The sequence below is a fragment of the Pempheris klunzingeri genome, chromosome 8, assembly GCF_042242105.1.
Source record: "Pempheris klunzingeri isolate RE-2024b chromosome 8, fPemKlu1.hap1, whole genome shotgun sequence".
Taxonomy (NCBI): domain Eukaryota; kingdom Metazoa; phylum Chordata; class Actinopteri; order Acropomatiformes; family Pempheridae; genus Pempheris; species Pempheris klunzingeri.
Genome location: NC_092019.1, coordinates 21075076 through 21091487, shown reverse-complemented (window position 1 = coordinate 21091487; position 16412 = coordinate 21075076). Strand labels below are relative to the sequence as shown.

Here is a 16412-nt window from a genome sequence, read left to right as displayed (position 1 = left end):
CGATCTGATAGGAAGGTTGTCATACCACCTAAATGTGGTCAGAGAAGGATTCATGGGTAATGGAGGTGGTGGGAAATTGGTTTTTAGATAGCGATTGCTATTGCTGTGAAATAAGCTCCCGATGGTTGTGTCAATTAGTTGCCAGGAGGTACCCGAGAGCAGCAGCAGAAGTTCACAACTGTTCACGGAGGCGATAAGGGCCTTAAAGTCTAAGTGGCTGTGAATAGGAAGATCAATGACCAGATCAATAAGGCTCAATCCCCTCTCTTCCCAAAGCCAAAACGTCTGAGGGTCACAGCGAAAAGTGCAGTGACAGCAACAGCAGAGCTAATACTCTGTAAAATGCCTGCTTGACTCTGGGGGGGTGTAACTGTACAACAAGGGAATTTTCCTCCCGTGCGATGTGCCAGCTGATCCATGTTTTCCTTAATAACACCCAGAATGCCTGTGTGAACGGAGTCAGTTTGATTTACATGAAGGGAGTTTTTATGCTGCTCTAAACAACGCTACGGAAAGTTAAAGAAACAAATTCAAGATAGACCTTTATCGTCTACGACACAATTCATGGATCGCTGATAAAAACATGTACTCTGTTGTACTGGAGGAATCACAACAAGAAACCTTCTTCCAGGCCACTGAGTTAACACAGTGAAGGACATCAAAATGAAACAGCCATTCCAATGTTTGATCACCTGTACACCAAAGTAGTTCTCTTAATGAAAAATTGACATTCCTCAGTCAAGCAGCCTGTTCTCCTCCTGAATACTGTTTGCCAGCCTCAGTGGCCAGAGAGACACATAGAGGTAATTCATACAGTGTATGCACATAATTGTGGTTTAGACGAAACCATGTTTCTTCTTTTAACAGAACTAAAAGTAAGCTAATATAGTGCAAATACAATCCGTACCTGTTTGTCCTCGGCTTGACAGGTGGACACCACCGTCATTCCACTAGTTAGTTAGAGTTATCAGCTTTTCTGTGGCTGGTGTGTGTTTCCACAGGTTTGCAACCTGACTAGTGGACATTTCTACCAGTTCCGTGTGTTTGCTGCCAATGTGGTTGGCGTCGGGAAGCCCTCCGAGGCCAGTGAGGCTTTCCTGTGTGAGAAGTGGACGATGCCAGAGCCAGGTAAGGAAGAAATGTCTGTTCACTTTCTTATCAATTCATTTAGAATAGTGATTTTATCTTAATACTAATCGTTTATCTTAACATGCATCAGAGGGCATTACAACAACAAAGACACATACAAATATGCTGCTTTTAATAATTATTTCATGGTTAACAGATAGATAGATAGATAGATAGATAGATACTGCACAGTGAAGGTTGGACATATGGGTGAAGAAACAAGAGGTAAAACATATTTTATGAGTTGAGGGAGAGTTTAACTCTAGAAATTAATTATTTCCAAATCATCCAATTATTTCAGAGCATAGACAGTTTGAGCCAGTGCCATTACCATCCTGACCTGCAGTTTGTTCTAAAGGCTGTTAGTTGACATAACTAAAAGTTTGTTGACCCCGGCTTGGGGTGGGAGGTGAGAGCCAGTGAAAGCCCATCCATCAACTGGAGGACCCATTACCACGCACTACCATTCCATTTTTATTTAAAATGACACCATTAAATGAGCATACGGTCATCTCACAACAAAACAGGTCGCAATACATCAGAGCAAAAACAGGCTATTTGCATATTATGCCATTAAAAGGAGACAGAGGTCAGCAGTCAAGTGCATAATAGCTGAAATAATAGCCTGGTGGAATTCATTATGTGTTGCATATGTGGGACTTGTCCTTCAATATTTCCCTGCCTGGAGGATTGTATCTGTGCTGCTGAGGAGTCCTTGAGCAAAACACTGAGCCCACTATCAGTTGAAGTGTCTCACTGTGTGTGAAACTGCCCTGGAGGTCGTGAAATGGTTAAGTCACATAAACAAATGCATACAATGTTCCTCTGTTTTTACTTACAGTTACATTTAAATCAATCTAACAAAACCTCTGCTGTATTCTTAATGTAGTATCAAAATCATGCTATGATAATGTTTTATTTGCATCTCAACAACAAGGAACTCTTTCCCTTCTTGATCAGAATCAGAATCTGAATTACTTTATTAATCCCCAGGGGGAAATTGCATTTTGTTACACACAGCTCCAAAAGAATAAGAATAAGAATAAACTTCAAACACAAAGTAAAATATAAATATATAAAAGTATGAATAAAAAAAGATGTATTAAAAATTATTATTACAAATTATTACACAGAGGTAAATTACTGCACCAGGTGAGTCCAGAGTCTTATAATAATAATAATAATAATAATAATAATAATAACAATAATACCACTACTAATAATACTAATACTAATGATAATGATGAATGACTAAGGATGTTGTATTCAATATCTTTGATATTTGAATACAACATGATATTAACTGCGTATAAAAATAAAGATAACATGAACATTTTTTTAAATTTGTGAAACAAGGTGGTGGTACTTTTTTTTCCTCCAGTGTCTGAAGGATGCATACAGCTCACACAGACATCCTCCACCAACTAGCAATGGCTGCCTGCAAAAGTCTCTATAGCACAGTACACATCACACTGTGCTGCTCGTTAAGATCATTGCTCTGAGCATGGGGGGTGGGGCATAAATTGAATTTTGAGAAGTGGCAGGGGCATGCCCACCCATCCCCAGTGGATGTTATGCCCCTGCATTATTATCTCTAACACACATACTGCACGTACGCAGACACACACACACACACACACACACACACACACATAGATACAGACCCGCTGTCATCGTCACTATGTTGTGGCTGCAGTTCTGGCCCCACTCATTTCAGCTTGTTGTGACATTAATATTAAGAATGGAGAGAGACTCTCTCACAAATGCCACTTTTAAAGCACAGCCCATTAATCTTGGCAAATGGGATTTCCTCTGTGCCATTGATAATTTAAAAGTGACCGAAAATCATTAAGCAAATGAACTACGATGTGCCGTCATGAAGTCAGTAGGGGTGGATTAAGGAAAGTCACTGCGCTCATTTTGACTGTTTGGTTGGTTTTGATATGATCCCTGAGGCTATATACACAGACCTGTATTTTCTCTCGTCCTGCTTTGACTTTGACCCTGATATACTGTCGAGTATTTCTATGACCCCAGCTCTTCTCTTTATCTCAGGGTGTCCCTATGACCTTGAGCTCAGGGAGGTGAGAAAGGACTCTGCCGTGCTGCTATGGGCGGCTCCGTTGTATGAAGGTCAGAGCCCTGTCACTGGCTATTTGCTGGAAATCAGCCAGGGTGACCAGTCAGACAACTGGACTGCTTTGAATAAAAAGCCAATCTCTGACAAATATTACAAGGTGAGCAAAGCTGTGAACGTGTTTACAAGCCTCAGTTCAAGATAACAGACAAAGAGAGACAGTGCTCTAATTTATTAGAAGGTTTTTTTAGGATTTGTTCGTTACACAGTTTAACAGGGCCAACTCACTCGTATGGTGTGTGTGAGTATGAGTGTATTAAATAACTGTATGTGTCGGTAAATCAATACCATTCTCCAACCTAGCTAGCTCTAGTATTTCATTCCTTTGTGTTTCTGTGAGTCAGAATGTTTAAATAATCATGGCAAATTATGACAATGATCAGTAAATTATTGATGTGTTTTTTATAACAGGTGACAGGCCTTGAGGCAGGTCAGACCTACCGTCTCCGTGTCTCGGCTGTCAACGAGGCTGGAGTGGGCTGTGCCTCCCTGCCCACTGAGCCAATTACAGCTCAGACCCAACCAGGTCAGCCATCATGAGTGTCTTATAAAAAAAAAAAATCACCTCCGAGGCTTGTTGGAGATGGACCTAAGATACAATATATAGTAATAATAGGAAAGTAATCCACACAGTGCAGTCTGTCCAATAGTTATTTAGCGAGACGCGCTTTCGATTACGCATCCTTGAACTACACTGTTGCCCATAAAGTTGGAATAATTGTTCAATACCCCCAATTTTGTTAAAGCCTGAATACACAGTTTGCAAAGGTTAATTGTGGTTTAAGTTTCACTGTGATATGTTTGGAAGAGTTTGATCGATAAAGTTGAGAAGATATACACTTTATTTATCAAGAATAAATCACATTGTCACAATCATTTCATGAGAAGAGGTCAAAAAAACATTTTATTCCAACTTTATGGGCAACAGTGTATAAATTAAATGTAAGGGTGAGATGAGAAGACTGATACCACTCTCGTGTCTGTGTTGAGCAGAAAGACAGGAAACGGGGGAGGGGGCATTTCCATCATACAGCACATTTAGCATTTTAACCGAAATGGAACATACTCTATTAAAATATCGTGTTTATATGTTGATGTCAATATGTGGCTCTTCAGCATGTGAAGGCAGTACAGTCTAGTGGTACACACTGCTAAAAGGACGAATCAGTCTGAAATAAAAGTGAAAGTAAATGCATTAATGAATAAGAAAATACATTCAAATGTAACTCTGTGGGACTTCCCCACCTCCTTTATAATGATATGAATTTGCTGACAGTGTCTGCAGCCCACATTGCAGACTAAGCTGAAAAGTATGAGCCATCCTAACGGACTCTTTTATCTCCAGGCACCAAAAACATTGAGATTGGAGTGGACGATGATGGATTCATATTTCTGGGCTATGAGGCTGACCAGATGAACGACCAGAGCAAGTTCCTCTGGAGCAAAAACTACAGAGAGCCCATTGATGCCAAAAGAGCTAAGGCAGAAACAAAAAAGAATGGGTACGGTTGTCCATCTGTAACGTGGACTGTACACCTTTACTTGTTTGAATGTGGAGAAATGTGTGGTCTGTGGTCTGCATGAACAAGAACAGGACTGATTCAAGTTGAGAGAAAAATGCTTCTGCCTGGTCATCCATCAGCAGCTCTGTGCTTTTCACACTGTAGGTTCCATCTCTTGTTTGTTCAGCATGTTGCTCAGGTTTTACCCTGCAACCTTCTTCAAACAAACCAGAACAGTGGGTGGAGAGAATATCATGTGGCAAATGACTTTTGTTACATTTCTAAATGATAGAGACACAGTGATTATATACACCTTTTGATGTTTTTTGTTTCACTGGGATTCCCGTTGAGAGAAGCCTGCCTGTCAGCTCTCTCATTCACACCATTCCACTCATTGATAGCATGTAAAACAATTATTTCATTTTTAGTTCAGCGGGCTGAGAGGAATTGGGATAACACTACTGGGACAGAAAGCAATGTGAAGTGTAGGTGCTGACAGCACAAAACAAGCCCCACAGCATCCCGTGCTGCAGTGTGGATGGATAAACAAGAGGAAGATGTTGTCTGGGTGCATCTGTCTGTTTTTCAATTTGTGCATCAGGTCAGTCCTCACCTTAACAGACCCCTCTGAGGAGGATCTGGGCCTCTACACGGTGGTGATGAGCGACAACCCAAACCTGTCTTCCAGCTACGACTTCACCGCTGAAGGTAAAGTGCCGTAGAGTAGAAGGTCATGAAACCGTCCTGTTCAATTCACAACTTCACCATAGGCACAATGACAAAAACACACTTGTCTAACTCCATTGTCTCTTGTCTTATTATTATTCAAAATGCTGACGGCAGCACAAATAGCACAACTTTTAATTTTAAGGGTTATCAAGCTTTTCTCTCATGCAAATAATTACAACCCTCGCAACCACTTCCACAAGGTCGCTTGTCTAACCAAGCATATGTTCTCAATCAACTTTGAGCTTCATAACAGAGCCATGCGAGCCTCTTCAGTTCCACTGCTTCTTTGACAGTATGGAGGCGTTGTAAAATGTGAGTCCCGATCGAAGTTTAATTAACCTTCAGCTGCTGTTTTACTTCATTGCAGACCTTGAACGACTCAAAGAACTCAGCTGGCAAGTCAGAAATCCACGTATGTACTGAAGACAGTGTACTGAATCATGGAGAAAGGTGTTCATGTGACATTTCAGAGAAATCACACAACAAAGGATGACTCATCATTTTGTTTCAGAGTAACTCTCATCAGCAAACGTGTTAAACAAACAGGAATTCTTGGTATTATTGGTATTCATTATCAGTTCAGTTCAGCATATCCCCAAATGCTCTGCCTTTGTTTTTTGGTAGTGATAGCTCTGAAGTCAGGCTGGCAGGTGGAGGTCTCTGAGAAAGGTGACGTTCGTCTTTGGCTTCAAACGGAGAGTCTGAGTAACGCTGCTGAGCTCCGTCTCATCTTCAATGACCGAGAAATCTCCAGCACTCCGGTAAGAACCACCGCACAGGTTATCATGTGATACTGCGGCTCAGAAAGTACGAGCATGTCATTAACCTTGTCAGAGTTTGGGGATTTGGTTGCTAAAAACCTTCAGACTGAAAGGTATCTTGGATGAAATGATTCAAGGGGCATGTGCTATGTTTTGACCTTCTGGGAAAACCTTATTTTTTATTTGTTATTGCTCAACTTAAATTAGCACATGGCAGAGTCCTTTAAGCCTGTCAGCCTGCTGCTCATCAGGTTTCTGACTTCATGAGTGCCAATTTAGAATATGGACATTTAAAAGGCCAGCACAAGGAGAGATTTATGGGGCCCCACTGCACAGAAAATATAATACTACATTTCAGGAGTCACCAATCAACTAATGTCTTTATTTTCGGTCATGATTTTAATGATAGCGTTATCCACAAGATTTCTAATTAGTCTAAAGGGAGCTAGGTGAAACTAATTAAGCATGTGCCCCACAACTGTGATTCATAACCTTCTGAGCCTCATTTCAGACCTCTAAATCTGATTCTGTCAACAATTCTAGTGTTAAGCTGTTTTTCTTCAAAAGCCAATCAGACCTTTGAAAATCTTGATGTCATTTTCTGCATAGTGAGCTAACTACCTAGGTACACCCATGAAGCATAGCAGCAGAAAATAGTCCCAAAATTGTTAACAAACGTGTCTAGTTGGGGACCTTTCTCATATTTCAGATGTCAACAACTTGGAGTGTCTAAAGGACTTTCCCATCTAAACTCGATTTTGTTTACTAAGAACAGCCCAAAATATATATATGCAGATTTGTGTCTCAGAACTTATTTTTTCTTCTCTCTTACCTGATTAATCCTCTGATAACCCCTCAGGTTTATCTGACCCCCTGTGGACTAAACTACCTAACCTTATATGAAGTAGCTCCACCTGGATCAGGTATAACAGTATAAAGCTGCATGGCTCTGAGCACCACGGGATATCGCAGTTTCCTTGTTGACAGAAAATGATGTTTCCTAACAGAATGAATGACGTGAAACAATACGACAGTAAAATGTGATTATTAAGCTAAATCTTTCCATTTTTGAAATTCACAATAGAATCAAACATGAAAACATGAAATGTAGCTTTAAAGTCTATTTAGTGTTCACATCCCAGAATGACCACACATGTCACGCAGCCCTACGAGGCTTACACCACATTAGTGTGTAGCTGCACGCATCTGCTTTCATGACGAGTCACCATGAATGGAGAACTGCTGTTAGTGCTCTAATAAACAGCCTGGAAGGCAGGGAATTGAGGCTGCTGACAAAGATGAAGAGCAGGTGTGCCAGGCAGCAGAAAGGTCTGGGAAGTGAACTAATTTTACAAAGTCTGGGGGACAGGAGGATCAGCTGAGCTGGAGATGGAGAAGGAACCCACATCTGGTACATGTGTCAGTTTTAATTAGACGCCAAAAAAAGAAGACAGTGGAATAAACACACAACTGTCTTCAAGCAGGGTAGTAAATCACCAGTATGTCATTACTTGCTGGGTCTCTAGTAGACGTGCGATATGCACAATATAGACGTATTAACACTAAACATTTTTTAGTGTATTTCCTATGGCATCCTCTGCACACTTCTTAAATTTGCACTTACTATGTTGTTCACATATCTCAAAAATTACCTTCATAAGACAGCTCAGTGAGAGCCATAGCTATTTGCAACAAAAACAAAAAGCAATTTCATAAACATTCCTACCCTATTATTGACAAAATAATGTAATGCACCAGCAAGAGAGGACACAATAAAACCGCCCCACAGTGATTTCTCCAGCCATTTTGAAGACCTAAAATAAAGCAACAGAGTAATCATCAAAGAGCACAAAGTGAACGTGAACAAACCTCCTCAGCACTCATATACGTTATGACACCAGGCTAAAAATAATCAGCACTGCCGTCAAGGCTGCTGAGCCGTGCACTGACATGTCCACAGAGGGGAAAACAAATACAAATGCAGGATATTTACTGCGGTTTCACAACTCTGATACATTCTGTTTGTCTTGTGTTTGCCGATGTTTGTGCGAGGCAGGCGGCTGCTTGATATTCAGCCGCTTCCATTCATCGCATGTGTCTCATTTTCATTTATTCCATTATTTCCCAATATCAGGGTTCCATCTGAACAGTACTGATTACACGTTATTTCTAAATGATCACAGCTGAGGTTTGCGAATTCAAAAGCCATTTAGCTGATTAGGGCCCTCAGGCTTGCCATACATCACAAATCACATCCACCACAGAGGCCTATCAACATGCAAGGCATACACTTATCGTGATGAACATAAAAGCCATGAAAATGAGCTCAAACGCTGTGTTTTATGTGTCTCTGTTCGTTTGTGTTCCTGTGTGCGCGCGTGCATGTGTTAGGGAAGCCGAATATTTTATCTACAGCGTGCATCTGTCATTTCAGACACTTTTCATGCACTGATTCACACTATATTTTGTCAGTACGAGCAACTATCTGTAGAGTAAATCGCAAGTGGCGTGTCGACCTGCCATGTGGGATTATTATGTGGGACATGCGAGCTGATGTGCACTGAATGTGTGGCAATGGTTGTTTGCTCTTCTGCAGCACCGTAGGATCAACTTCGACAAAGCCAAAGGTCTGGTGGAGATACTGTTTGATCAGCTCTCTCTGGAGGACGAGGGCTCGTACACGGCTCAGCTGCGGGATGGCCGCGCCAAAAACCAGTTCACTTTGGTCTTTGTGGATCAAAGTAAGTCATTCACTCAACTGCTACAAAGTTGGCTGTCACTGGTTTTTGTTTTGTATCATAATGAAAGACAAGCAATGCAATGGGCCAGAACAGGCATCAATATAAATGTGACACCACACTGGCTTCATTTACACAGTAGTGATCGTTGTCTTTACTTCCTTAAAGGACAGCTGTGGTGCTTTTAAACCTAGGCCCTATTGTTACATGTTTGTGGTTCTAAAAGTGCTTGTTTTTTCCACTGACAGGCCCTGATTACTATTAAAAGATTAAGGCAAAAGTTTAACTCGCAGAACAGGTGTTGCTGGTCTGCTGCTGCCTCCTCTTAAAAAAATCCAATAAATTGGTGAGAATTTAAAATAAAAATGCAATTTATAATGCAAACACTTTGTAGTACAACCATGTGTTTTTCAGATAAGCTCACTATTTTCTCTCCAGATTTCTTGAGGTGTTGCATCATAATTACTGAGTAGCAATTGGTAAAATAATCAGCACAGGATCATTTTTAGGCCTTTAGGCCGTAATGGAACCAGTGATGTTGCACTTTATCTCCATAATATCAGGTATGGAGGCCTTCAACATGTCCTTCTTGTCTTGCTGTGTAAGTGCAGCATTTTTTGGTTCTATTGTCAAATGGGACAATTTTTACCATCCACTTTTGGCGACTTTCACCCAGAAGTCCACTTTCCTCACCCACACATGCACCCCTCATAAGATTGGCCCGGCAGGTTACAGTGAAGATGAGATTATTTTGAAAATACGAACCTCTTGTAGCAACAGGTTATCCTCACTCCTCTCCATGTGGCATGAGTTGATTCAGCTGTTTTGACATCTTCTTTCCGACAGAGTTTCGCGAGGCGCTGGCCCTGGCTCATGCAAAACGACGCGACCATCAGAGAAAGTCTGGTGAGAAGTCTTCAAACATCAGTAACACGCTCTATTGTACATACAGTGAAACCTTTGCTGCGAGGCTCAAATCAAACGTTACACCGTAATAACGTTTCACCTATTGCTCAAATTATACCTGTGTTGTCTTACACAATTCACATTTTAAGACACAAAATGACTCTTGGTTCTCGTTCCATGGTGGGATTACATTAAACAACTTAGCAACAAGTTCTGTGCGTAATGACACAGCTGCTTCGTCACACAAAGACAGAAAGGACACCTCCTGTGCTGCTGAGCTCCATCTTTTCGTCACCTGAGCTCTGCGATGTGATAAGGAGAAGCTATACGACTCTTTTGTGTGTTAAAGGCCAATGTGCCAGTTCCCGCTTGTGCAAACAGACGATCCCAAGCCGCATCCACCATCCAAAGTCCACGTGAGACAAAGTCCACGTGGCACGCTCTGTCTATTATGTGCAGGATAACATGATGCTGAAGAGATATTAAATCATGTGGGGTGCATGTTCTCCACCTGTGTGCTGTTCTGAATAGCCCCACCACTCTTATTTCAGACAGCTGTCACTGTCAGCGCTCTGGTTTATCACACAGCCGTAAATTGCCATAATTGCCATAAATTGAGATATTGTGATGCATTAGTGTTTCACTGGTTGTTCTGCATGAATTATTGTCTGATGGCTGCTGTTTCTATGGTTCAGTACAATATGTGCTCTGTTTTCCAAGGACCCTACTTCCAGGAATTCTTGTCATGGAGTGTAAATGAGGATTGTGAACTGATTATAAAGTGCAAGGTACTTTTACATTTTACAAAATGAATCACAATTGCCGATGGGAATAACAGAGCTAAGCTAACAACATATTAGGAACCCAAAAATGTTTCATCTTTCTTTATTACTCATGAAATCATTTTACTTGTGTAAATGTGCTAATGTGTTGCTAAATTCACACATCATTCAGAGCCAGGACATTGATTTACTTTTATATTACTTATTAAAGGAATAGATGGACATTTCAGGTGACTTCCTGTAGTCTTCATGCTGCGTTTGCACTTTTCCAGTTTTTGTACAAATTAAATTAACAAGCTACGACGTGTTAATTAGTGAGCTATAGAGGTGCTGCTAGGCAGATTTAGAAACATTTAGACAGAGCCAGGCTAGCTGTTTCCCCCTGTTTCCAGTCTTTGTGCTAAGCTAAGCTAACTGGCTTCTGGTTCCGGCTTCATATCGAGGGGACAGACTGAGAGTGGTATCAATGCTCTCATCTGTCTCTTGGCATGAAAGCAAATGAGCTGCTTCCCCAAAATGTCAAGCTTCTCCTTTCATTTTTCTCTGTAACACATTAGATGTTAAACCAGGCTTTACAGCAAGTCTGACTCGTTTAAATCACCACACAGGGTCGCAGTTATTACGTGAATCGGATTAATTAATTCTAAACCAATCCATTTTAGAGGAAAGCCTTTACACTTTCATTTCAGATATCCTATTTCTCATCATTTCAGGTGACAAATACAAACAAGGACACGTCGCTTAAGTGGTTTAAAGAAGGCGTGGCGGTGACCCAAGTGGAGTATGAGCAGTCATCAGGGGTCAGCACGCTTAACATCCCACAGGTATCCAAAACAGTTCTGCTCGGCGGGAAGGGGAGTTAAGAGCTCATGTGAAATGTGAATCAGCATTTATAAATGGTAGCTGGTGAACCGAGAGAGAAAACAATGGAATAAAAGACAGCTGATGTTTATAAGATGTCTGTAACTCTAAACATGTTTTATTCTGTATTGCTGTGAGATTGTCCCAGCTTCACCTTGGGGTGTATTTTAAGCTTAACCTGGAAAAAAAAACCTCAAAATATTTTGGTTGTTCTCCAGAGTTGTCAATAATTCATGCGAGAAGTTATGAATATGTTTAATTTTAATAGGGTGGATGGTTTTTCCTCAGGTTACGAAGAAAGAGGTAGGTTCGTACAGAGCGGTGGTGTCAGATGGGAGAGGAGAGGACGTCAGCACCTTAGAGTTACTGGGTGACGGTGAGACGTGATCTTCTTACCAGTGAACAAGCATCCACAAACAATGATCCCCATTTGTTACTGTGTACATTTCAGTAGCCACACATTTTCCATTCATAATGGACATGAGGCCATTAATGTCTTTGATTTTTTTCCTTCTTATCTCATTATGTGTCCTTAGCATTCAGCTACCTACCTCTAATCTTGCATTTATTATTTATCGAGTTCCACAAGCAATATAAAACACTGTCTGGACGCTTAATTGTTCTTTTTATTTACAGAGCGTGACAAGCTTCTCCAGCAGCTGAGTAAACAGTGTGGTGAGTTATTCACAATTGGAGGCTCTTCTTTAGAGAATAACCTGCCAGTGACTTGTTTTTCACACCAGATGTGCTGTGTTGGGATGAGGATAAAGCCATGTTAATTAATTGTGGTGCGTGTGGTTTCAGAATATTAATGTGTTGAGTTCCCCAGATAAGACACAAAGTGTTTTAAATTGTCAAGGAAACTGAAATATATGCACTGTGGCATTAAATAATCAGAGGCTCTGCTCTCTCTCTCTCACCATCTCTGCAGCATTGTCAGCCGGCCCGCTGAGGATTCAGAGTACCGCTGAAGGTTTCAAGCTCTACTGCTCCCTCAAATACTATATAAGCTACCTGAAGACCAGCTGGTACTTCAAGTAAGTCCACATGCAGGGCACCTCTCTGACCTAACATCCTATGTGCCGCTGCTGCTGCACAGTATTCCAAACTTAATTTGATTTCTGCAAACCGGCACCAAATTTAAGTGACTCGTGAATAAAACTGTTGAAAATCATCACATGCAGAAAATGCTGCACATGACAGCAAATGAAAAGCGTGATGTGGAGGTGTGATCAAATAGTTGACTGCTAGTCACAGAAATACAGCACTGTAAATGTCAAGCTAATAACAGGAACATACACACAATACTGTGAAAATCTATGACTGCCTTCAGCATTGCTGCCGTGACTTTGGCTGCTAAGGTACCGTACAGAAAGCAACACAAAGGAGCCACCGGCTCGACCGCTGCGCGTTCACACACACTAAAGCCAATGGAAATAAAAGGGATGTTAATTTACTGTGACATTTCCCGTCACGGTGGTGAAGTCTAGGGCTCCTTTATTAAAGTTCATTCCGTAAAATGATAAAAATTAAAGTTCAACTACTAACAACTTCAAAGGTTCAGTGTCTAAATGTGGCAGTAGAACTGGACCTTTATGCTGCATGCAAATGCTCTTTTGAGTCAGCCAGCGGGCACATCTGGACATTAAAAACACCAGGTTCATCCTACTTACCTGTTCTAATCGATAGAGGCAGAGCGCTGCACAGAGCTCTGTGCAGCCAAACACTGTTGAATCTCACAGAAGTGTATTTAAAGCCCTATAGGATGCCTCGGGTTTTTCAAAGATAAATAGATATTTATCTGATTATGTGATAGTGTGTATAAAATGAAGAACAAGACACATAGAGTAAATAAAAACATGTGAGTCGTGAGTAGTCAATAATTCACTCAAGTAGCTTTGATTAGCAAGTGGATACAGAGTGTATCAGACACTGTCAAGACAATGTGGAATAAGATTAAGATGTAGAGTTTTAGAGTTGTTAGATTTAGAATTAAGATTTTTATAATCTTAAAATCATTTAAGAAGAAAATGGGAAAAGCTGTACATTAAGCCTAAATGTCTATTTATTAGACTGAATAAATTTGCCATAATTTAAAGGAACTGGTGTACGTATACTAAAACATACCTGTTATACGGTTATGGGTCTAACTGGTCTCTGAAGTAAGGCTACTAGCACCATCTGCTGGGGGCTTTAAAGAGAGTCTTTACAATTTATGACTTTGGGATGCAGAACGACAAATTTTCCTCAAATTAAACTCAATCTGAATTTAATCCATGAAATGTGTCCCTGCCAATGCATTTTCAATTTACCTTTCCACTGAGTTTATAAACCTGCATCCTTGTTCTCCTCTGACTCAAAAAGATGAGGTTGCAACGTAAAACATGCCACCTACATTTTGTACACACTACTTGGTATTTATTCTTTTGGGTTAAACCGAATACCACTCCAGTTACTAGGAGCAGCCAGACTCTGGTGATCAGAGGAGCCGCTCCAGATCTGTGCTTTGGTCTAGGGCGAAACCAGGAGTATGTCCTCAGAACATACGCTTTTGGTCAGAATCTGGTCTTTGTTGGTCATACATAGCAGGAGAAAAACATTCACCTATGCTGCCCTAGGGAGAAGAAGATTGACCAGGAGGTCAGGACAAAGCCTGGCAGCAACATGCAGATGGTCTGGATCGAAATCTGTAACCCAACAGAGAATGACAAAGGCAAATACACCTTGGAGATGTTTGACGGCAAAGAAACATACAAACGGTATTTCGACCTGTCTGGACAAGGTGGGTTTGATCTGAAGGATCCACAACACAATTCCAGATAAAGTGAGGATTTCACTGCAGGTGATTTAACATTTGTCTATTATATGATTGTCAACAGCCTTTGCTGATGCCCTGCTGGAGTACCAGAGGTTGAAGTAAGTGCTGCACTACATGCAGTAGATGATGCGTCTGGCATGGTTTGCTGTGACACTAACAGAGAGCGCTCATCAGTCAGAGGTAAACATCTCAGCGCGGATTGTTGTTGCCCGACACTGTGCAATGTTAATTTCTCCCGTTGTCTTCGTCCCGCAGGCAGGCGGCCATCGCAGAGAAAAGTGAGTTGCTGGTTATGTTTTTATTTTTGACCACGACAAAGATGAAAAGCTTCCACATTGACTGAGTCATTGCGGCTTGTTTTGTTTCAGATCGAGCCAAAGTCACAATGGGTCTTCCTGATGTGGTGGCCATCATGGAGGGCAAGGTACGGCGTTGTCAGGGAAACGTTAGACACTTCTGCTTAGAGACACATTCATACACGATTGTGCTTTGTTGTGATATTACTGATGTCCATCGGTGTGGCTGTACCAGTCTAATAATTACAGAGCTGATCACTTCCTATTTTCTTCTCTCCTCCTCATCCTCCCTTCAGTCCCTGTGTCTGACGTGCTTCATCGATGGTGAACCAGCCCCAGAGATATTCTGGCTCAGGAACGACAAGGAGATCGCTAACCAGGCCCAGTTTACCATCACTAAGGAGCCCAAGTGCAGCACCATCACTGTCAACAACGTCCAATTGGAGGACTCAGGAAAATACAGCATCTTTGTTCGCAACAAGTTCGGCTCTGAAACGGCCGACGTGACCGTGAGCGTCTACAAGCACGGAGAGAAGCCTCCAGCAAACGTGGTGGAGATGGGTTAGGACTGCAGACTGAGTCAGAAAGTGATTTTCTGTAGGAATTTTATGCTTCAGGTTGCAATTCTTACCAGGGATAGATGTAGTGGATGGATGAATAGATGTGAGACAGAATGATGGTGTATTTTTCATGTCTTGAGAAACTTTACTGAGCATGAGGGTAATTCATTGAGCATTTGAAAAATGTCCACCGAGGTTTCATCAAAAATGTAATTGCCCTACAGCCTGCAAACTGTCTATATAATTTAAAAAAACGAGACAGCATGTTCCATAAAAATGTCATATTCAGGCTTCTCCAGGGACAGAGATCCAGAATTGCAAAGTCCTGTTAGTCAAACCCTTTCACTTCATGGACGTGTGACATAAAACTTATTTCTTTACCAAAGTGAGACTGTCTAACTTTTCAAAGAAGAAATAGCACAATTTCCCCTAACAAATGGAAAGCTGAATTGATAAGCAGTAAAACGCACCATGGATGAATTTAATATACTCCGATGATTTGCTGGTAGAAACCTACGGGCTCTGGTGTGTTCAGATGGTAGTTAACATTAACGTAGACTTGTTGGAAGCAAATTAGTTAGTACGTTTGCTATTGCTTTATAACTGACATTACAGAACCGGTTTTCTGACTTTGAGTTGACATCGCATCTTATCATTTAGCCATATTCAATAAATGTCACGTGTGATCATTCAGCAAAAGTTGCACAGCCGCGATTTTGATGCTCACTAAATACCCGACATAAGAAAAGCTGCACAGCTACTGGACTGTAGAGCTTTAGGTGAATCAGATATGCAGTGTGTTTACTGTGTGTGTACTGAATAAAACTATTTCAAGTGATTTATACTGGTTTATTGTTTTTATGAGCACTAACAAATACCATTTTCCACCTTCATAATAATAATATAAGTAAACTAATAATAATTCAGTAAACTATTTATAGTAGTGTTTGAGAAAATGTGCACTACAGTTTTCTTTGTGAATGATGTTGCAAGCAGAGATTATGTCTTGCAGTTTGAAAACAAACAGTCCGTGGTGTCGTTAACCCCACTACTAGATAGACTCACGTTAGGAGGTTCAATGGCACCCTGTGGAAAGGTTGCAGACGTGCATGAAGTTCACTTGAGACCTAATGTTCAGTGAACGAGGCCTTAATAAAATACATGTAAATATGACTAATGGTGTGTTAAATTGGT

General features: G+C 41.0%; 1 protein-coding gene across 1 annotated transcript in view; it reads left to right on the top strand.

The window, feature by feature from the left end:
• myom3 (myomesin 3) overlaps window positions 1–15896 on the top strand; it is a 51034-nt gene extending 35138 nt beyond the window's left edge. The window contains exons 19-37 of the mRNA XM_070835257.1: window positions 1002–1128; window positions 3184–3365; window positions 3677–3791; window positions 4611–4767; window positions 5369–5475; window positions 5864–5908; window positions 6121–6257; window positions 8854–8998; window positions 9842–9901; window positions 10622–10689; window positions 11397–11507; window positions 11833–11920; window positions 12181–12219; window positions 12476–12581; window positions 14163–14326; window positions 14424–14460; window positions 14618–14640; window positions 14731–14786; window positions 14955–15896. Coding sequence (XP_070691358.1) covers window positions 1002–1128; window positions 3184–3365; window positions 3677–3791; window positions 4611–4767; window positions 5369–5475; window positions 5864–5908; window positions 6121–6257; window positions 8854–8998; window positions 9842–9901; window positions 10622–10689; window positions 11397–11507; window positions 11833–11920; window positions 12181–12219; window positions 12476–12581; window positions 14163–14326; window positions 14424–14460; window positions 14618–14640; window positions 14731–14786; window positions 14955–15224 — 2037 coding nt within the window. The 3' untranslated portion in view covers window positions 15225–15896. The remainder of the gene's footprint in view (window positions 1–1001; window positions 1129–3183; window positions 3366–3676; window positions 3792–4610; window positions 4768–5368; window positions 5476–5863; window positions 5909–6120; window positions 6258–8853; window positions 8999–9841; window positions 9902–10621; window positions 10690–11396; window positions 11508–11832; window positions 11921–12180; window positions 12220–12475; window positions 12582–14162; window positions 14327–14423; window positions 14461–14617; window positions 14641–14730; window positions 14787–14954) is intronic.
• The last annotated feature ends 516 nt before the right edge of the window (window positions 15897–16412 follow it).